This window comes from Aspergillus wentii (assembly GCF_001890725.1).
Source record: "Aspergillus wentii DTO 134E9 unplaced genomic scaffold ASPWEscaffold_5, whole genome shotgun sequence".
In the NCBI taxonomy this organism is placed as follows: domain Eukaryota; kingdom Fungi; phylum Ascomycota; class Eurotiomycetes; order Eurotiales; family Aspergillaceae; genus Aspergillus; species Aspergillus wentii.
The window spans coordinates 1386137-1406424 of NW_024467836.1; the positions used below are offsets into that span (position 1 = coordinate 1386137).

A 20288-nucleotide genomic window follows, 5' to 3' on the forward strand; every position below is an offset into this window, starting at 1 on the left:
TAACATTCAAAAGAATAGAACGCCGTCATTGGAGCCAAAATAATAATAGTGCATTCAGGGTGAGGGAATAATCAAAAAGGGGGAATAAAGCAATATTGGTTGGGGAAATAAAAGGTCAAACTGCGAAATATCCATATGTTGAGCAAAAGTATTGCAGCCCGTGCAGGCCAAGAGCAAGGAAGCCAAAAAAGAAAATACCCGGAAGCAAAAAATAAAGAAATGGAAAGAAAGAAATGAAGGCAAGGACATCCAAAAGAATCCCCTAAAATGCCACTTGGTGGTCTATCCGCGCCACATAGGGCGCGCTGAAGTATCCAAGATCCAGTCCAATGGATTTCATATATATTATGTGCTGCTTGACTGCTATAGGCCGGAAGACTTCAGCAGAAGCTAAGATGGCCATAGCAGCTATCAATTCTTCTTTCCTTTGACTGAACGCACCGCGCTCTTGGCTGCATTCTTGGGAGCTTCCTTAGGGGTTGGCTTGCTCGCTGGTTTGGCTTCGGTCTTCTTTTCCTTTGTCAAACGTTTTCGAGCAGGCGTACCCTTAGCCGCGGCAAGTATTTTTGCCTTGGTTTCTGCGGATGGGCGGTTGAGCTTAGATGGTGATTGGGAAGTCGTCGGCTTCGATTGAGCTTTTCCTAGACCCGTCGCTTTTGTAGGGCGAACTGTCGCCTTCACTTTAGCTTTCGCTTTAACCTTGGGCAGCTTGACATTGTCCTTGAACTTGGTATTTTTCTTTGCAGGACTCTTGGCTTTGGTACTCTGTTCTGCAGGCTCTTTGGTTGCCTTTCTTTTTTGTTTGGTAGCTGGCTGCTTCTTCTGTGTAGTAGTTGATTTAGAAGCAGAGGGACGTGCTCTCGAAACCGCCTTCTTGACTCCGGACTTGATCGACTTTGGTGTCAGAAGCTTACGCTTCTTGTTAATCCGCGCAGCAGACTCGTCGATTGCATTTTCAAGTTTTCTCTTTGAGCCGGTGGCCTTCGCATTGGCCTTTTTAGTGTTCGAATTAGACTTTTTCTGATTGTCACCCTTCGACTCCCTTGCACTTGCACGTTGATCCTTATCTCTTGGTCGCGGTCCTAGAATACCACGGCATACTGATGAGCCACACCGGCACTGCTGGACATTTTTCTGGGAATAGGGGCTGGAGATTGTCAGTATCGAAGCAATGAGATCTAGATAAAAAAAAAAAAAAGCTTACTCAAAGTTATAATCATAAGTCAGTTCTTCGCCTGTCATAATCCCACGATCCCCAGCAAAAAGAGCCATGCGTGGTTTGCCAGCAACTGTCCATTTTTCCATTCGACAGTTGGGTTCACAAGAGTGATTCACAAAACGAGCAATGGAGCCCCGGGTGGCATCGATGATCATGTTTTGGTCGAAGTACATCAGATAATAGCACTGATAGGCCGCGTTAATAAAGACTCTCGAAAAGGGCAAAACTCGGGGCAAACATACCTCATTGTTTTTATAGACGGATCTCATCCGTCTTTCACATTCGTTTTGGGTGACGATCTCTCCAGTATACTCGACAATGATCTGATTTGGTTCGAAGGTGCGGTTGCTGCGAACACCATATCCACGGTCCGACGTTTTGATGACCTCGACACCAATGTTGTATTTTCCTCCCGCCTTGGTTCTTTGCTTAAGTTCGTCAAAATTTCGGTTACCGCATTCTGGGCCTAATGCACAGTTCCCGTTATCACATTCGTAAAACATGTAGCGGTTTTGACACTCCTCGTCACATCCTGTGTCCTCAGTACACAAGCATTTCGACAGTTCCTCGTGCTTGTTAGCCCTCCAGATGCTAGAGGCCTCGCCAACAAAGACGTTTTTGTTGGTTTTCCTCCACTCGTCGGGTTTAGGTTGACCAGGAGGGAGAGGAGAGAAGATATCATAAGGCAACTGGAAGTCTCTTCCGCTTTTCAAAAGTCGATCGCCTGCAAACATAGGCATTGGAAGTAATCTCCGCTGGGGCTTGCTTTCACTTCTCCTCTTGGTATTCCTGTTTCTGTTCTGACTAGGACGAGCGTCGGTGTGTTCTTGTCCCGTGTATAGCCCATGAGCGAGCCAGCGCTTTCTTTTGTGTTCCAACACCGGCTTTGGGGGAGCATCCTCTTCAATTTTGGAATCTTCCCGAGATTTGGACTTTGACAGCAATTCGCTGTCAGAAACACGCCGCTTCTTCGCTGCAGGAGGCTCGTTGGCGGCCGAAGTGGATTCCTCCTTCGGCGTGACAACATTTCGAGGGCGTAGACTGGCCCGTCGGCCAATTTCCTTTCCTTTATCTATCATGTCTCTGGAGCGTTTCCCTAACACACTGCTAGCCCGGTCGACGAGGTCCGATGCTTTCCCCAAAATACTCAGACGAGACGAGCGCCTCGGAGGTTCTTGACTGTTTGCTTCCGGGGTCGTCTTTGCTTTTTCCTGATCCTGGTCCTGGTCCTGGTTTTCTTCGTTGGTTGATGGCTGTTGCACACGCTTCCGCAAAGTTCGTTGCGGAAGTGACGAACCGGACTCCGATGGCTGTGGTTCTTGGGATGATTTCGAAACAGGCGTATCGGGGGCCTGTGGGTGGTCTTCAGCCTCCGTATGATCTTGACTGAGCGCTGCTTCGCGCCACATGGTCTTTTCCATGACCGCTATGCTGTGCCGCGGAAGAGAATACTGCGACTTCTTCCCCTCTGAAACCTTGTTGACCGAGATCTCACCAGGGACCGTCCGGTTTTCCTCTCCGGTAGAAATTGTAACTTCATTATTGCTCTCTAGAGCCAGATTATCCAGTTGTGCAGCCCCCCGTAAAGAGGCGCGTGTCACCCGTGTAGATGTCCGCCGCACCGCCGGCTTTTCCTCGTTCGACGCGTTTTCGTTGTTACTGGAGGTCTCGGAGCGGCTGTTCTCAGGAGTGAGTAGCTGTTCCGAAAATTCAATGCCCATTATGTCTTTGGCGTGCTGGTGGGCGTGCTGGTTGAGGTCAGGAAGGGTTGGGGGTGTCGCGGCGGACGCGACGGATAATCTAGTTCGAGTTTCCATGTCAAGGCTTTCTGCAAATTAACTGGCGGTAAGTGCGGTATTTTTAGTTGACACAAGGATGCCGGAAGAGGATTCGGATATATCACCCTCTGGTTGTCTTAATTGCCAACCGGTGAGGGGGTGGATGTTCGGTCAAAGGCTGACCCTGTTGCACGTCTTCTTATCAGGAGTCTGCGCTATACTCTACGCGTAGAAGAGCATATTCAAAACCCGGAGCAGAATGCCATGACACAAAACATATAATATAAAAAGGATGGTGGTGGAGGGCTGCAGGAGGGAGGATGGACAGGCAATGAATGGGAGGGGGGAAAGAAAGAGGGAAGAAAGAGGGTTGCGGAGGTTTGGCTTGTCTGGAGAAGGAGGAGGAGGGATTATCGTCAGCAGAGGCACACGGCCGCGGAATGCAAGAGAGAGCGCCAAAAGACCAGGCGACAACAAAAAAGCAATTCCACGCCTATAGGTATTATGTTTTACCCTCTTATATCAAGAGTCTTTATTGTCATCTGGTGGTATACTATACCTGGTCCCTCGATAGGCCAGAGCAAACGGTTTTATATTGTAGGCCTGTACCCCGTAGACAGAGACACAGCCCCCCGAAAACTTCCTGCATCTCTTCTTATTCCTCGTGTTTATCTCTTGTTGGTGATAAAATTATCCATTGTCTAAACTAGAAGTACTATCTGCGGTCCTGAGCTCAGATACTCATACATATCCCATGTTGCGTAAGATCCAGACCAATCCAACATTTCTGATAGCAAACAAAAATTTCCCTCAAAAAGTAAGAGATGACTGGATGGATAGACATAGCGGTAAAATAAATAATAGAGTGTGTTCATGAGAAGAGAATGAAGATGGAGGTTGCCCCGAAGGTCTGCAACGCTCCTAGACAAGAAAGAAAATGGTATGAAACAGAGAGTGCATGTACATACATGTGTACGTAATGTGTGCATGTGAGATTCGAAAAGAGAAAATGGACGAATGAAGGCAAAGGTGGTAACCGTTATTATTAAATAAAAGAAGTAGACGTAAGACGCTCCGAGAAACAAAATAATTGCCCAAAGTTAAAGGAAGAAGAATGGAAAATGATCAATGAGATAGGACAGCGTAATATTCAACTGATTCTCAAGCCTGTTGTTCTTCGGGGGAGACATGTTGCATTTCAATACCAGTTTGAGCTTCGATATCTCGGGGGCGATCCTTTCGTTTCAGTGTGCTCAATCGTTGGTCTCCCTCTTGATAAGGCTGCTTGAATTGCATGTAGGTCGGTGGGCGTGGCCGCATAAGAACGGATAGCCAATTGCGTACAGCATTGCCCTGTGTAAAGGGTCGATGGCGATCTGCCTTCACAAATTTATGGGAATTCAAATATTCTCTTGTTGTCTCCCCGCGGCCGACAAGGAAAAGATGGTATGCCCAAAGAGACGCTGGATACGGCGCAGCCAGTGCCCCATAAATTACCATGGCCCAAGGTACTCTCCACTTGTCGATTGCGGTCCCGAACGAGATACCTTCTTGTGACCGATAGACCAAAATATGCGCAAGACTGGCGCCAACCAAGAATAATGCAAGAAGCGTGGAAGAACTAACAAAGGTGAAGAAATACCGATAGTTACGACGACCGACACAGTTATTGAGCCACACACAGTGATGATCGAGCGTTTCGACACAGTTATCGCAGACACGGCAATGGTAGCAACGTGGTGGGCGCCAGATACAGCACGTCTTGCAGTATTTCACAGGGACATCCATTGCTGCAACTTCTGAAGTTGCCAACTTGACCATGACCCAGTCATTGGTTGGAGGTCCAATGGCCAACGGATCATCGGAGGGATCTGGTGGAGGCATAGAATGGAGATTTCGAGGAATGATCTGCCAGACATGGATTAGCAAACAGCAGTAGGTCTATAGTCACATTCTATCTTACCCCAGGATCAACTACCGAGGCGTGTATAAAAGAGGAGAAGCATATGTAGAAAAGGTACGCAAACACGACGGGAATAGCTGGCGAGATGTTATACCATAACCAAGGAGCCCTTTAATTATCATTAGCCATTGACCACCAAGGAAAAAATGGATGGGAGCCATACGAAAACCCGAAGAATAACGCGGAAGGTAAAACAACAAATATGCCTGTTAGGATGTTTATGGGCTTGTCCCGGGAATTCTGAAATCTCCCACCACCGCAGAATATCGTGTTTCCTGTGAAATATTCATAGTTTTTACCCGAAGCCGCCCCTTTCATCATTCCACTTTTCTTCGGATCGAGAGATGTGGGAGATGAACCTGCTGAAGATAGTCGTTCATGATCTCGATTGTCGCGATGTTGATGCCCAGTAGTTCTATTTTGTAGCGAGAGAAACGAAAGAGGTGACCTTTGGGGCGGATCTTGGGTATTCGACCCGTTATAATCGACTGATAGATTCAGATGCGGCGGGGCAATTTTGTATACTCTATCTCTGTCGTGCAAAAGTTTGGCACTTTCACCTAAACTTTTTGTTGTTGTATTACCAATGGGGCTGGCGTTCGATGTGAGTCGATCTGGGATTATTGGATCTGTGTATTCTGTGCCTCGCGATGGTGGGGCTTCCATATCCATCTGGGGAACTGATCCTTGGGGTATTGTGCTATTCGAAATAAGACTCCTCCTGTTTTGACTTGACTGGTCGTTCCAGTCCTCGGAGGAGATCGACGTTCCTTTCGTAACTGGACGGCCACGGTGCGCCTGGAGTCGTTGAGATGACATTGGTCGAAAGAAGCCTTGCGCAGTCAGGGAGGGGATATGGGATCTGCTAATTCGACTTGCAGAGCTTCCCGGTCTGCTTGCTACTTGGCTGGATGTTGTGATGGAGCTTCTCGCAGGTGGGGGTCCTCGTCTCGATACAGAAGGCCGTGACCGGGGTGGATGCGACGACGACTTCCCCGTGTATGTCTGCGATTGTTCTCCATCTTCTGACGTCACATCTGTGACCCGGGACGAAATTCCTCCCACGGAGGGGGGACGAGGTATACCCAGCGCATGGTTCGAGGGTGGGGGGTTTGTCGCATCGCTGGTATCGGGGGTATCTGGTGGAATCGCCATGATCGCCAAACAAAATATGATCGAATCACTCTATTAGACAATGCACATTATCAATTTGTTGCTAATAAGGCAGATATTGGCGACTTCGAGCGAAGTGCGATGGTATCAGGGGTCGTATGTATATCACGACGTGAATATTAGGCGGCTATTAATAGCCGGTCGAGTAGTCGTTTAAGGAGTGACAAAATAATGGGCATAAAAAGCACCGAGGGTATGGATAAAAGAGAGATAAAGTAAAATAGCCTAAAGCACCCATGATTCAATTAGTTTTGCTCTTTGATCCCCATCTTGAATGCAGGAACGCGCCCCCTCAGGGCGACGAATGCGATGGCCGCTGGGGCGGAAATGATACGGACCTGTTGGTTTAGATGCGGTACTGGGCCAGTCAGTCACACCACCGGGACAGGATGATCATGCTGCTGCTGCTGCTGCTGCCCGATAAAAGTAGTCAAAATGAAGGATCGTATGGGACAACACAGCAGGAGAACAGCAAACCCCGATAACTCCCAACGCTCGACGGGCATCAAACCTGAGTTTCTTGTTGTTCTTCCCCTTCTTTTGTTCGATCAATCCCGAGCCCCCGATGACTCAGCAACCAGCTGCAGCCAACGGGATGTCACCTGATGATGCGCCGGCAACATCATCGCTTCCCGACCACCCAAGGATTCTCTCCCACGCCCCCCCAAGACCTCCAGTTCTCGCCGCAGGCAGTTTCTTGTCTCTTGCAACCACTCAAAATGTCTTCAATTGCTGCTATGGCCTCCCGTCGGGCCTTTGCCCGTCAGTCCCTTTTCCGGGCTCCCCTGCGCCGCAACTATGCCACCTCCAAGATGGAGGAGGCCAGCCTCGACAAGGCCCCCAAGCGTGACCCCGAGCTCTACGTATATACACCATTGAAGCCATTCGATCCATTGATGTCTTGTCTAATTGCTCATAGGTCCTCCTCGGTGTCATGTCTGGTGCTTTCTTGATCGCTGGATGGTAAATGATCTCCTCCCCACTTTGAACCTTTTGACACCGATCGAAACCCGCAAAAATTCCGATATCATTCAATCCCCACGCAGACGACAAAACACAATGCAAATGCTGATGGGGTTTTCTTTATTGAATAATAGGTACTTCGGCAGAAAGCCCACCTCCGTCAACTCGGAGAGCAACGTCCGCATTGGCGAGAGTGCCATGCCCTGGCACGCGGCCGAAGAGGATGGCAAGGTCTACAAGTACCAGTACCACCCTCACGGTGACAAGAGCCAGCCGCTCAGAAACGCTCCCAGCGCTCTGAACACCGTTATCGTTCCCAACGTCACTCTCCCCGAGGTAATTTGCGATTCCGGATTACTCCGCTCTTCGACCCTTGATATCAAGGATTATCTAACATGGCATCCTTTCTCTCTAGGACCTCCACGAGCGTTTCAACAAGTACGGAAAGGAGGAATGGGACTACTAAATGTTCGCCTAAAAAAATTGGAGCTGAAGTAGAGGCGAATCCCGATGCTGGTTGCTGTACACTAGAATCATTGTGAAAACTAGAGTATGGGGTGAGCTTTTCATTGCGGGAGCTTTGTGCATAGTATGTTTTTTGTTTTGATGAGAATCAATTGGGGTTGTTTTCGTTGCGCTACAATCAAGTTAAGTTGTTTTAACAGTACACCACTCAAGTCTAGGACATAGTAATCATACACAAGGTCATATTTCGTTAAAACAAAAATTATTATCAAGAAAGTACATGAAGCTTTGAGATTTGTCAATTTCAATTCCCCGAAGAAAACAAAGAGATGAGAATATAAAAAGAAAGATAATAAAAAGCTATCGACACCTCGTTATACATGCTTCTCTTCTTCGCTTAGTGTTGAGTTGCTTCATTGCCCTCACTGGCTGGTTTGGGCTCAGGAGAGTTTTGTTCCTCCACCAAGCTCTCGCCTCCGGCCACAGAAGCTGGGTCGACAGGTCTTTCTTCATTGTCTGCGGTCTCCGGGTCTTGGCCTTCTACATCAGGGTGCGGCGGCGCAACTTTACCGTCGACCACGTCCACCTCATGACCATTTGCCAAGCGGGATCGGGTCTCATATCTGGTTTCGAACTGAATTTTTCCATCCTTCGCAAGAGAAGCAACCATTTCCTCATCCAAAATCTTTCCGTTTTGATCACGGTATTCCACTCGTGCCTTTTTACTGCGGAGGATACGTTCAGGCTCGGGGGTGACACTAGCCTGTTGCTCTTCACCATCCTTGGGAATCTCTTGCACAGGCTCCTCACGTACAGGCTCCTGTTGCACAGGAGGGGGCTGAACAGGAGGGGCCTGTACAGGGGGTGCCTGTACTTGTGTCGTGGGGATAGGTTGGCCGGAGTTCATGAACTTTGTTGTATATTGGTCGAGCTAATACCTCCTTGTCAGCTGTCGTGTTGCGATTTGCTTAACCCTCGTAGCGGAGGTTTCCATTCCGGAACACTTACGTCGGTGTAGAAAGTGTTGCAATCGAAGTCCCAGGAGTTCAAAAGCTTCACCTTGTTGCAAGCATCCCGTGTCCAGGGGTTGCCGTAAATAAGTGGGGAGTAAAGGGTAAACGTGAAGATGCTCATGGCAAGGAATCCTGCCATCAAGGCTTTACCAATAATAGGTTTGGATGGCAACCCGAGCTTCTGGATACGGTTTGTCAAGAAATCAAATTCCTGGCAGAGCGTCATGACAGCAAAGTAAAGGGCAGGGAAGTAATGGTGCAGGAACAGCTGACGAGCCATCAAGAAGAAAGGGAAATAGTGGAAGAACCACCCAAGCACACTGGTTCCAACTTCGTAGTCAAAACGCTTGAAGTTGACATTCTTATAGTCACCACAGTTTCGTTGCCACCGAATAATAGAAATGCCTTTGAAAACAAAGTACACGGCGATTGCCACTGTAGATGACCACCAGATGAACGGATTGCCGAGGAGGTACACCTGACGGTGATCCCTGCCCCAGAAGTTAATACCGCGCAGTAGCGTTGGCCATGATGGCGGGCGAGAATCCCAAGCGTGAGATTCGACCAAACCAGCGTTTGTTGTCCACATAACCTTCTGGAGTTCCCAGAATTTACCCAAGAATCCAGGGTGCACATAAGTAACCTTTTCGGTGTCTGCAGGGAGCGCTGGATGAGCATTTGACTCAATGTACCACACGCTGTTAGGAAGGGTGCCGCCTCTTGCGCAAGTCACTTCCTGCTGATCAAATCCCCATTCAGGAAGCTTAACCTTGTGCGAAAACAAAACACATCCGGTCATGATATGGACCAGTCGGAATTTCGTCTGAATTGTTCGCAGCCTTTTCTTTGCCTCTTCTCCATCGGACATCGACTTGACGATCTCAACCTTGAAAAGATCGTTTGCGTCACCGGCGAAGCCCTCGTACCCATAAGCCGATACCTCGAATTGCCAATCAACATCAGAGACAGGAGGTCGCTCATCGTGCGAGTGAAGCCTCCTGTGAGTCATCGTGTGGTAAAGTTTGATAACGGCGCCGTCTTCAATGTACTCAGCGGTCATATTGTCCCAAGCAAGCGGGCCGGCCACTTCCCCATAGGGACCGAGAGGCTGGGTCTGATTTTCAAGGAGGAAGAGATTATTTTCGTCCTTGTGGGGGTAGAGAGTAATCTGCTGCTGCTTGCTTCCTGTGGGGAACATGTGATTGTGGGAATGAATGTAGCCACCTTGAGTGTTAAGATGACGGATGCTGACGCGGGATCCAAAAGCAACATCCGCAGGAACAGCTTGCATAGCCTTGGAATTCAGCGTTGCTTGGAACTCGGAGGACATGAACCCGTCGCCATCACCAGGGTTTACTAGGCACATGAAATGGATCGCAAACATTCCACAGTAAAAACCGACGGGAATGATGATGAGACAAAAGACTCGCGCGAAGAAGTGCTTGAACCAAAGACGCTAAATAATAAGAAATTAGATTCCATCATACCAAACCACTCGAGATGACACATACCGGTGTGACATTTTTCGAGTCACCGAGAAGCACCCAAAGTTGGAGAATGGTAATGGATCCGACCCAAGCGACTGTGAAAAGTCCAACCCATTTGACACTCAGAGTAGCACCCAAACACAAGCCTGTTGCGGCCAACCAAAACCACCATGCTGCACCAAAAGCTCCCGACGGTCCCAACTCCTGCTGGTTAGTGAAGCATGTGAACGACAGAGCTGTGAGAGCGGTGAAAAACACAAGCGGCGAATCGAGAAGAATCAAGCGCGATTGGGTGGTCAATCCGTTTTCTGCAGGCGATTAGTATAAGGTGGAAGTCCTGCATCAGAAAGGAAAGCAAGAACATACCAAAGATGACGGCTCCGGCTCCCATTATGGCGGACGAGGTCCGACATCCACTCGCCTTCAAGGTCAAGAACATCAGGGGCACTGTAAGCACACCCAGAATAGCGGGAAGCAGTCGCATGGCAACATATGGCACATTCGGTTCAAGATAGTCCTTTCCAATCTCCTTGAAATCAAAGCTTCCATCAAACCCAGCAAGCCAGCCCGCGAGTGTGATTAGGAGTTTGGCCAACGGAGGGTGGACGTCCATGAAGAATCGGCCCTTGATGTATTTGGTCGCGAAACCGCCGAAACTATTCCACGCAAAATCAGCAAAGACATTCTTTTTTGATAGCAGAGCGCGAGACGAATAACAGGAACGTACTGGACTTCATCGAAAACGACACTGGTCGGCTGGTAGATTCTAAATAAACGAACAATCGCGGCAACCAAGGTGAGAAACGCAAGGATTCTGTAATCCGCCGAGGGAAGCTGAAAAATATTGATATTCATAACACCATCTGATGCATAACTCGAAGCTGGTGCTGGTGCCTTCTTGCGATTGTTCGGCTTGGGGGAGCGACTCGGGGACCGCGCAGCCTTACGGGGAGGGTTAACCTCGAGGGCATCTTTTTTGGGCGCCATTGTGGCCCGAGATTTCGATGGAATAATTAAAAGAAATAAGAAAGATAGCGACGGCCAGTGAAGATGAAAGGTGCCAGAAAAAGAAAAGACAATTATATGCCGCGGGACAGCAGTCTCTCGCCGACAGAGAGCGTAGAGCAGTTGTAGAAGGCTCCGGCGCCAGAGGGAGGAGCTCTCTTTCAACAACCCAACGCTCAATTAGCAAACACGAATAATTGACTGTTAACGAGAGTAATGATAAAGGAAGACAGAACACGCCATGACACGGTCACAAACAACAGCGCAAAAAAAAAAAAAAGGGTCTGTTTTCTGAGGGGGCGAGAGACTGAGACCAAACACGTGTGGGACGATTAGGGAGGTGGACGAAAGCGTTCTTCCAGCTGTGGTTAGTCCGCTTTGAGGCCAGATCGTCGACTGCGGAGGCGGACAAGGCGAGGACGCTGGCAATAGCCCAAGAATCCAGGATGGCAGTGATTATTCCACCACGTAATGGAAATAGGGTTGTGGACAATGGTGCATCGCAGCTAAGGGTGCAGAGAATTGATTCTTGACGGCAAAAATTAGCTATATAATGCCATGGTTTGTCGCTGAAACGTCATTTAATCTCCGCTCGTTCATGGTATCTGGCCTTATGTATTGCCAGTCATCTGGCCAATCACCGTTGAGTATCAAATTACGCGCGCGTCTAGTCTAGCCGCCACTTAAGCGCCAACGACCGCGCCAAGGCTCGTTCCAATGAGGTGAAAGAACGGAAGAAATGATAGGACCTCAACTCCGTTGCGTCTGAGATAGCCTCTTGTCTACCTGTGTGTCAATATGGCGTCCGCTATGTCAAATGGAAATAACACTCCTACCCTCCCAGAGGATGTGAGCAAGCCCCCTGAAGGCGTCGTGTTGCCCCCAAAAGATATCCGAGGTTGGTTTACTTCACCCTCCAAGCTTCTCTTTTCCCCGACGGACAGGCATTAACGGTCCTTTAGCAATTGTGGAAAAGACCGCAGGCTACGTGGCGCGCAATGGTCTCGTTTTCGAAGGTACGTATCAAAGTCATCTTGCCCCTCGGTCGCAGCTCACCAAACCCGTGTTTAGATCGCGTGCGCGATAAAGAACAAAACAATCCCAAGTTCTCCTTCCTGAACCCTAGCGATGCATATGCAGCATTCTACCAGTGGCGCCTTGTCGAGATTAAGGAGGGCAGAGGGACTGCTGTGTCGGCGGGCCGGCCAGGGGAGCCCACGGCGGCTGCTGAACCGGAGGTGCCCAAAGGTCCAGAAGAGCCTCCGGAATTCCACTTCTCTGCTCGCATGCCTATAATCAACGCGCAAGATCTCGAGGTGGTCAAGCTTACTGCGCTTTTTGTGGCTAAGAGAGGAAAGTCTTTTATGACGGCACTGTCTCAACGAGAAGCTCGGAATTTCCAGTTTGACTTCCTGCGTCCACAGCACAGTCTCTATCAATTCTTCACCCGACTTGTTGATCAATACACTATTCTGTTGCGACCAGAGGGACTTGATGCTGCGACATCGGAGAAACAGAGGTTGGTGGAACTGGAGCACAATGCGCGAAACAAGTTCCATGTCTTGGAGCGAGCCAAACAACGAGCGGAGTGGGTGAAATTCCAGGAACAGCAAAAGCAGAAGAAAGAAGAGGAGGAGGAGCAGGAGCGGATATCATACGCACAGATTGACTGGCACGACTTTGTTGTTGTTGAGACTGTGCTTTTCACCGAAGGAGATGACCATGGCGACCTTCCTCCTCCAACATCTCTCAACGACCTCCAGTCTGCTTCTCTGGAGCAAAAGGCCATGATGTCCCTCAATCCGATGCGCATCGAAGAAGCTATGCCCACGGAAGACGAAACACCGGCATACTACAATGCCTACCCAGCAGCGCCGGAACCAATGCCAATGGTGCAGCCCGCCGCATATCCTTCCGTATCACCCTACCCTCAGGCACAACCGCTTCAGCCCGTTCCTTCTCCCGCTGCTGCTGCTGTCGCCGCCCAGGAAGAAGAGCAGTATATCCGAGAGCGTGCCGAAGCACGTGAACAAGCTGCTGCGGCGCAGGCTGCTGCGAAAACCGCACCGGGTCAACAACCAATGCGCATTCGCTCCGACTACGTACCGCGTGCTCAAGCACGCCGTCTCAACACTGCTGCGGCAACAGCACTCTGTCCCAACTGTCACCAGCAGATCCCCGTTGCCGAGCTGGAACAGCACATGCGTATCGAACTGCTCGATCCTCGATGGAAGGAACAGCGTGCTAAGGCTGACTCGCGGAGCGCCACAACCAATTTGTCAACAGCAGATGTGGCCAACAATCTCAAACGACTTGCAAGCCAGCGTAGCGATGTCTTCGATTCCGCCGCCCTTCCTACCACCGCTGATGCCGAAGAGGAGGCCAGGAGAAAACGACTCGCTACAGGCATCCCAGGTTACGATGGCGCCCCCGGTGGTGTACCCGCGCCGCCAATGGTTGGACCTGCAGGTGGACCAGTCAACCCTCAGAGCATGAACATCGAGGAGCAAATCAGGCAGATCCATGAAAGAGCCAAGCATGATCATCGATAAACAACAGATTCATGAAAAGATACAACGATGGAGAATCGACTGGCATTCGGACATACCTAGGACCATACAGGGAGGGGAAGGCGTTCCTTTGTCTTCGGAGTTGAGGCTCTTTTATGCATTTAGTTTTTGCGTTCTTTTTTCATGCCAGGATATGTTTGGTTTATGTTTGTATAGTACTTCTGCTCCGATATCTCCTGCATCTATAAAAAGCGGATATGGTTACCAAAGACGGTTGTCATTCTTTTATTGAGTATGGATTATCCTACATTGGTATTGTTGCATCGTCAACTAAATTGTGCCTATATTTCAACTACAATTCTGGTTGGATGCAATTGCTTCTCGAGCGTTAACAAGCGTCTGGAGAAGACAAATCAGCGGGGGTCTTATACCTGAACGGCGTGGAACTCCGGTGTAAAGCTGAAGTTATATCAAATAAAGCAAATGTACTAGGATATTGAGAAATCAATTTATTTTGGCATTAACGTAAATTAGCGGTATATGTATGGTATATGTGCAAATAACCGCCATATTCTTCCACTGCATCATCGACTCCTCCAATTTTAGGCTTCCTGTCATCCATATCAAATAGCTATAAATAAAAGCAAATAGAAAAGCAACAACAATGTAAAAAGCAGAACGCCAGATCAAATTATCAAACTTGTCAACGCAAAAGGGTAATTGGAAACTTGTCGCACTAGATAATGAAGCTTTGCCAACTCGCGCAATGTGCCTGAAAGTTGAAAGGCGTTGGAAGTTGGCATCGCCATTCAGAAAGCGCCAGATATTGCAATCCGCAAGAAATTAAAAAAGAAAAACAGAGTGAAACAAAAATCGATCCTGTAAGTATACAAGGATGCGGGAATCAAATCGATCATAGTAATACATGCGGCACGCCGCTTTATAGAAATAGAAATGCGCAGAAAATAGAAAAGGGTGTATGGAGGAAAAGATTATAGAATAATCAGCCATGTAAAAAGATTAATGTAAAAGGCGAAAATGACTGTAGTCGAAAGTGATGGATGTTGAGAAATTAAGAAATCATGGTTGCGTATGGAGCGGTTTGTTGTCATCTTCAACCGTATGGTTGACATCGGTGCTTTGCATTGCAGTTTGGCCCACTTGGGATTCCTCGGCATTTGGTGCAGCTTTTGGCTCTGCATTATCGTCAACAGGAGTGGTGGTAACTGTGTCCGTCACAAAAATGGTGTGTTCAGAAACTTCGTCTTTTGCAGAATCGAGATTTTGGGGTTCGATTTCATCAAGGGGTGTTGATTCCGCTGCACTGCTGGCCGGAGATTCAGAGCCAGCAGACACAAATGGATCCTCATATACGGAAACATCATCGTCGTCATCGTCCTGTTCGACGTGCGCTTCAATGCTATCGTGCTGAACTTGGTGTTGCGCATGGCCATCGTCTCGCTCTGCTGTTGTGTTTGGCTGCTCTCCCCCAGGACTATTGACCTGGGTAAATATGGGTAAAACACCGGCGCCAATTCGAGACCAGAACATTCTCTCTCTCAGGCGAACTGTTTCTTCCCAAGCATCCTTCTCTTCTTCTGTATCACCGACACGAAGGTGACCATCGAGGATGAGACGTAGGTAGCCAGTAAATTCACAGCACGATCGTACCTTCTCCAGACAGAGAATACACAGAGGGTATCGTTGAGCTGTCTCGCTGTCTGAGGTCCGGAAACGGTGGGTTCTCTCGCTCTCGGGACTGTTTCTGCGCTCACCACAAAGAGAGCACGGAAATTCGTACTTTTTTAAGGAGGGTGGCATTGGCTCAACCAATAGACTACCATCGCAAATGCCACTCATAACTGTACGCCGAGTAAGCCATGAGATACCGGGAGCCGCATCAAGTCTGAGCGTGGGCTCGATATCCTCCACAACTGCCCGCTTGTAGAAACGCGTTTCTTTCAATGGGATGTGCGGGCCGGAGGGTTGTGGAGAAGACATGCTGCCATTGGGGGAATGAGTCTGGGACTTGGCAGGCGACGAAGACGTTGAACCGAAACTCGACCCAAATCCACCACCTCCCAAGCTAGCAAGGCTCATGACGTTCAGTCCAGCGTATGAGCCGCTAGCGGCTCGGCTAGGAGGCTTTGAACAGCTTGTTAGATTGAACAAGTCGCGAAAATCGTCATACGCTTGTAGGTCCGTCCGACACACAGATTTGATCAAATGTGGGAAGCTGGTGGAGGGACCCGGTACAAGATCCTCAGGGAATGAGGGTGTCACTTCCGAGACACCCGGGGTTTCGATTGTCTTGGTAATTCCAGGCAACTGCTGTGGCCCAGCTGGAGAGGATGGCGCGGTTGAGCTGGTTGTCCGCGCCTCGGCGTCATCCTTGGCTAGATTCATTCCCTGCATGACAGCCTTGAGTTCCGCCAGTTGATCCTGATGAGATGCCAGGAGCAGCTCGGTGTCTTTGACTTGGGAGCGTAGTTGCTCGTTCTTCTTTTCAACCGCTTCTCGTTCGAGCTTCGCGGCAGCAACCATCTGAAAGAGCGTTAGCTTTTAAATTGATTATTTGAGCTGTAGTGCAAGATGTATTACCTTGTTGGCTTCCTCGAAGAGGGCTGCAGTAAGGGTCTCAAGTTCCTGTTCAATGGTTTTCTTTCCTTTCTCGACGAGAGCACGCTGCGCCTTCTCTTCCGCCAAAGCGGCGTTTAAACGCTGAATCTCGCGATCTACATCAGCCTTCCTTACCACTACCTCTTGGTCTATATCTCGCCGATACTTTTCATTTTCCAACTCGAGTGTCTGAATATTAGACTGGGCGTGTTCCAGCTCCTGGCGAGTGGCAACCAATGTATCGTCGAGGTTGGTTTGGTTATTTATGGCCTGAACGAGTTTTAAACTCAGCGCAGCAACTTCATCGTTGAGATCTGGGTGATGAGACGGGGGTGAGGAGGATTCGGAGACTTCCGAGTCGTTCGCGAGCCGCGGGTCTTTCAAAGTGCTGAAACCACTCTCGGGAAAGCTACCCACGCTCGAAGATAGCACATTTGCGGACTTATCGGTCGCGCCTCCGGCAAGGTCATTGGTGGATTTGGCTTTTGTGACGGTTCTATCGGGAGAGAGGGATCTATGGCCGGAAGAGAGAGATCGCCTGTGACTGCTGGGACGAGGGATCATTGTGGACGGTGAAAGGAAATTATGATGTGAATAATAGGTGTGAAAAGCGATTAGACTATATATAAGTATGGTTAGATTCAATTGCTGGGTAGGGGTTGTGGTAGGGCAACATACTCGGCCATGATGGTGAAGGTAAATGGTGCCTAACGGATAGACGAAGGTGACGAGAGATAGGGCTTCTAAGGAATGTATATAGCTCAGACCCGCTCTTTTATTCGCATCCAGAGAATCCAGCAAGCAAAGAGTCGACAGAAACCTGCAGATAATAGACACAGACAGGGCTTTACGCAACACCCCCGCCAGCGCGCAGACTGGAGATGGTCGCTAACCGGTCGGGAGAGCAAGCATTGAGTCGGGGGGAAAGGAAAGGAAGCGATAGGAATGAAGCAAAGGTGCAAGATAATGAGAGACACGACAGCGAGGCAAGAAAGACAGGCAGACAGAGCACACGAGATGAACCAGTCAATCGGAGTACCCCTCTCGGCGAAGCAGACTAGAGAAGGAAGAGAATAATGAGACTTGCGTTGCGTCGCTTTGGGCGTCGGAAGACTTGGAGAGGCGAACTGGAGGCGCCGGGGCTTAGTCAGCGGCTCCGCATCGCCAGATTAGGCAAGCCGTTTATGCACCTGGCTGCACTGTAAATCGATCCAGATGCACCCATTCACCGTCTGCTATCGTGATCTTTTTTGTTTCAATCGAATATCTACATTATTCTCTACTGCCTTTCACCAAGCAACAGCTGGAAAAGCTCAATCTGACACCTGTTGTCTGTCGTTTTTGCGGGTGAAACACCGAGGGAAGCTCGGACGCAAGAACATGTGGTCGATCTACAAGCTATTTTTATAGTCCATAACATCACGATCAATTTTTTTTCACCCCTGATATTTCAAATCATCTCGCCAAACTATCCGCGGAGAAATTATAACCTTTTATCATTAGCTAAATTATGCTCGGTGAGATCTGAGATTGATTATCAAAGGCGTCATTGACGTCGCATACTTTTTGGCGACGCCTGGCCGTTCCTTCTTGGCGAATCGGGCGATGACGACACATGCAGCAAACAAGGGACTTAGGGAGGAGGTCGCATCCGGACCTATTATTGTGACTGAAACACACACCGGGCGATCAGCATCACTGGTCAGTTTGAGCCTCTGAGGGCATTTTCCTGCATATTATCATTGACTGGGCCTGTCATCCTCGTAGACATGGTTGCAATTAATCTCTCCTTTGCTAAATTACAGCAGATAGCGTAACAGTCGCGGTCATAAAATACAATAATACCCGTTTCGGCTTAGTCCATCGTCACTTTGGATGCCCCACCTGACAAGTTACGGCCTGAGAATTCAGGTTGTAGTGGGGTTGTGGAATTTCTCCATTTGCTGCGCATCACGAGATATTCATCAGCAGTGATTTGCTTCCTCTTTGTTAATCAATCAGCTATCCCATACGCAACGCGAATACCACGTCTAAACCGCGTGTTTTTTAAATCTTATAATCATGGCCGACGCAGAGTTGGAGGAGGTTAGTATAGGAGCCTTGCCATGACCGAGAAATGGCCTCCAGTCAAGAACCTGCAATGTCTTAAGACATCTGCTCAACGTCAACACAGATCAGGCGATCCCGTCTTGCACAGCTGCAGCAGCAAGGAGGCTCACGAGGAGCCGGTTCAGAGGGTCAAGATGAGCAGAGAAAGTAGGTGTCACACGGTTTCATCCCCTCTCACTCCTTTCCTTGTTGAACCTATACCTGCATTTGACGTCCATCAAATAAAATCGATCTTTTACTGACCGACCTTTGTAATCGACAGGCAACTTGAAGGTATACCAATGATTCCCTCGTTTTCAATAATCCAACATCAAATACTTACTATCGCGCCTGTCAGCCGACCGTCGCTCGTCCATCCTAAACCAGATCCTTGAACCTGCCGCCGCCGATCGTCTGGGTCGCATTCGCCTCGTGAAGGAATCGCGCGCAGTGGACATGGAAAACCGGCTCATCATGCTGGCTCAGACAGGCCAGCTCCGCCAGAAGGTTACCGAGGAACAGCTCAAAGACCTACTGAACGCTGTTGCGGAAAACCAACGCAAGGATGAGGAAGAGCATAAGATCGTGATCACTCGGCGCAAGGGTGGCTGGGATGATGATGATGACTTGCTGGATCTGTGAAAACTTTCTGCAAGCTCCTCAACAATTTTCTTTAGCATTATTGCGGCCCGTTGATACCTCTTCCTTTCCATCGCCCTGGATAGGCTCCGGGCGTTGCGGCTTTAATTAAGATACGACCGGTTTCTCTCTAGGATACCTGAACCGGCTTGTAATGCCGTTAGCTTAACTGCTGGCTATGCCACTGGCTTTGGTAGCCACTGCTCGCTGCACGTTCAGAATCTATTTAACAATACATGTCGATTCTACGAGACTCTAAACAGCCTGAGCAAGAACAAAGTTCTTCTCTGGTATCGTGTCATGGCTACCAGAAGCCAGTCAAGAATATATTATACATATTTATAACACAAAAGGGCTTCGGACACTCGCTCCATGGTGCAGCTTTACTCTGCGTTCTGTTGCTTCAACCTCTCTTTTTCCCGCTTCTGTTGCTGTCTGATCATTTTGCGGATCTCTCTCAAGTCCGGAGGTCTTTCAATTCCCATCTCTTCTCGTAATTCGTCGACATCCTTCTCCAGTATCTCCTCCCAGTAAACATTGATCATTTCTTTACTAGCCAGCCCACTACGAACTGCCCATGGAAGGTGTATAGAGAAGAAGCGCTCCCGCTCTGCGGGCTTCAATCGCACAAAGGCAAAAAGACTCAATCCCGTCATAGGAATGACAGTATTCAGGAACTCAAATGCCTTCAGTGCCAGTTCTCCTTCAACGAAAACAGGCAATCCTGTCACGGCATGGTAGAAATCGTGACACTCGCGATACCGCTGCATGACGTATGCGCATTCTTCGTCGTCGATATATTGAACATTATCACGGGTGTCTGGGGAAACACCTTCACGATCTAGCCACGCCGCATAAGTACGACCGACTGAGTTCTCGGGGAGCGAGCGGAGGTATGGTAGACGAAGGGTTTCAGAAGTGATACGGGGACGGTCCCGGAGGATACGGCGTCCAGTTGGGTCTGAAAGCATGGCATTGCGAAGACGGTAAATAAAGTAGGGTGTTGCGGTAGCTTCGCCCAGGGCCGCAATGAGATCTAAGTAACAATCATCGGGTTAGCTTGCTATTCAGTGGTCAAGTGCTTTCTTAACTCACAGCCCAATTATCTAAGGGCTCAGATAGAATCGAACATACCTCCTCTTCGAGGATTCAAAAGAGATCCCACCGCAGAGCCCACCGCCAGGGCACTACGTTCGACGAAGTTCAACGGAACATGGCCAGGATACTTGGGCGGAGGGCGGTTGAGAACGGAGAATGCGCGCACAGCACAGCCAGTCCTCACAGGCGTTGATAAATTCAATGCACGAGCACCAAGTGCTCCACGACTCCCTAGGACAGACATATTGTGTCCAAAGAGCACGTTGGG

The 20288-nt window shown here is 49.1% G+C and overlaps 8 protein-coding genes across 8 annotated transcripts; 3 read left to right on the forward strand and 5 right to left on the reverse strand.

Moving 5' to 3' along the window:
* Window positions 1–53: 53 nt before the first annotated feature.
* ASPWEDRAFT_564495 (putative histone-lysine N-methyltransferase (Ash1)) lies at window positions 54–3184 on the reverse strand. Its single transcript, XM_040838288.1, has 3 exons — window positions 1462–3184; window positions 1205–1404; window positions 54–1147 (listed from the first exon to the last, which is right to left on the reverse strand). The coding sequence occupies exons 1-3, from the start codon at window positions 3034–3036 to the stop codon at window positions 412–414; spliced, it is 2511 nt and encodes an 836-aa protein (XP_040687874.1). The 5' UTR covers window positions 3037–3184; the 3' UTR covers window positions 54–411.
* A 974-nt stretch (window positions 3185–4158) lies between these two features.
* erf2 (palmitoyltransferase ERF2) lies at window positions 4159–6115 on the reverse strand (the record flags this gene model as incomplete). Its single annotated transcript, XM_040828391.1, has 3 exons — window positions 4159–4905; window positions 4961–5069; window positions 5124–6115. 3 exons carry the CDS (start codon window positions 6113–6115, stop codon window positions 4159–4161), a joined length of 1848 nt encoding a protein of 615 aa, XP_040687875.1.
* Window positions 6116–6994: 879 nt separating this feature from the next.
* ASPWEDRAFT_42130 (uncharacterized protein) lies at window positions 6995–7591 on the forward strand. The gene is made up of 2 exons (XM_040835716.1): window positions 6995–7432; window positions 7512–7591. The coding sequence occupies exons 1-2, from the start codon at window positions 7193–7195 to the stop codon at window positions 7560–7562; spliced, it is 291 nt and encodes a 96-aa protein (XP_040687876.1). The 5' UTR covers window positions 6995–7192; the 3' UTR covers window positions 7563–7591.
* Window positions 7592–7958: 367 nt separating this feature from the next.
* pmt1 (protein mannosyltransferase 1) lies at window positions 7959–11048 on the reverse strand (the record flags this gene model as incomplete). The annotated part of the gene is made up of 5 exons (XM_040837756.1): window positions 7959–8492; window positions 8570–10030; window positions 10086–10369; window positions 10428–10717; window positions 10789–11048. The coding sequence occupies 5 exons, from the start codon at window positions 11046–11048 to the stop codon at window positions 7959–7961; spliced, it is 2829 nt and encodes a 942-aa protein (XP_040687877.1).
* A 770-nt stretch (window positions 11049–11818) lies between these two features.
* On the forward strand, window positions 11819–14095 carry ASPWEDRAFT_42131 (putative pre-mRNA splicing factor). The gene is made up of 3 exons (XM_040835717.1): window positions 11819–11964; window positions 12029–12082; window positions 12138–14095. The coding sequence occupies exons 1-3, from the start codon at window positions 11865–11867 to the stop codon at window positions 13616–13618; spliced, it is 1635 nt and encodes a 544-aa protein (XP_040687878.1). The 5' UTR covers window positions 11819–11864; the 3' UTR covers window positions 13619–14095.
* A 561-nt stretch (window positions 14096–14656) lies between these two features.
* On the reverse strand, window positions 14657–16881 carry ASPWEDRAFT_29366 (guanine nucleotide exchange factor SEC2; the record flags this gene model as incomplete). The annotated part of the gene is made up of 3 exons (XM_040833263.1): window positions 14657–16120; window positions 16178–16814; window positions 16874–16881. The coding sequence occupies 3 exons, from the start codon at window positions 16879–16881 to the stop codon at window positions 14657–14659; spliced, it is 2109 nt and encodes a 702-aa protein (XP_040687879.1).
* A 1375-nt stretch (window positions 16882–18256) lies between these two features.
* Window positions 18257–18925, forward strand: ASPWEDRAFT_173626 (DNA-binding protein; the record flags this gene model as incomplete). The annotated part of the gene is made up of 4 exons (XM_040831108.1): window positions 18257–18280; window positions 18369–18451; window positions 18567–18577; window positions 18642–18925. The coding sequence occupies 4 exons, from the start codon at window positions 18257–18259 to the stop codon at window positions 18923–18925; spliced, it is 402 nt and encodes a 133-aa protein (XP_040687880.1).
* Window positions 18926–19305: 380 nt separating this feature from the next.
* On the reverse strand, window positions 19306–20264 carry coq4 (ubiquinone biosynthesis protein COQ4; the record flags this gene model as incomplete). The annotated part of the gene is made up of 2 exons (XM_040829738.1): window positions 19306–19958; window positions 20057–20264. 2 exons carry the CDS (start codon window positions 20262–20264, stop codon window positions 19306–19308), a joined length of 861 nt encoding a protein of 286 aa, XP_040687881.1.
* Window positions 20265–20288: the final 24 nt, after the last annotated feature.

Excerpts from the sequence above, each read along its gene's own strand:
- ASPWEDRAFT_564495 (XM_040838288.1), bottom strand. The coding sequence starts at position 3,036 with ATGGAAACTCGAACTAGATTATCCGTCGCGTCCGCCGCGACACCCCCA. Across the intron at positions 1,405-1,461 it reads CCGTCTATAAAAACAATGAG|TGCTATTATCTGATGTACTT; the intron begins GTATGTTTGCCC and ends GCGGCCTATCAG. Across the intron at positions 1,148-1,204 it reads ACTTATGATTATAACTTTGA|CCCCTATTCCCAGAAAAATG; the intron begins GTAAGCTTTTTT and ends GACAATCTCCAG.
- ASPWEDRAFT_42130 (XM_040835716.1), top strand. The coding sequence starts at position 7,193 with ATGCAAATGCTGATGGGGTTTTCTTTATTGAATAATAGGTACTTCGGC. Across the intron at positions 7,433-7,511 it reads CCAACGTCACTCTCCCCGAG|GACCTCCACGAGCGTTTCAA; the intron begins GTAATTTGCGAT and ends CTTTCTCTCTAG.
- ASPWEDRAFT_42131 (XM_040835717.1), top strand. The coding sequence starts at position 11,865 with ATGGCGTCCGCTATGTCAAATGGAAATAACACTCCTACCCTCCCAGAG. Across the intron at positions 11,965-12,028 it reads GCCCCCAAAAGATATCCGAG|CAATTGTGGAAAAGACCGCA; the intron begins GTTGGTTTACTT and ends ACGGTCCTTTAG. Across the intron at positions 12,083-12,137 it reads CAATGGTCTCGTTTTCGAAG|ATCGCGTGCGCGATAAAGAA; the intron begins GTACGTATCAAA and ends ACCCGTGTTTAG.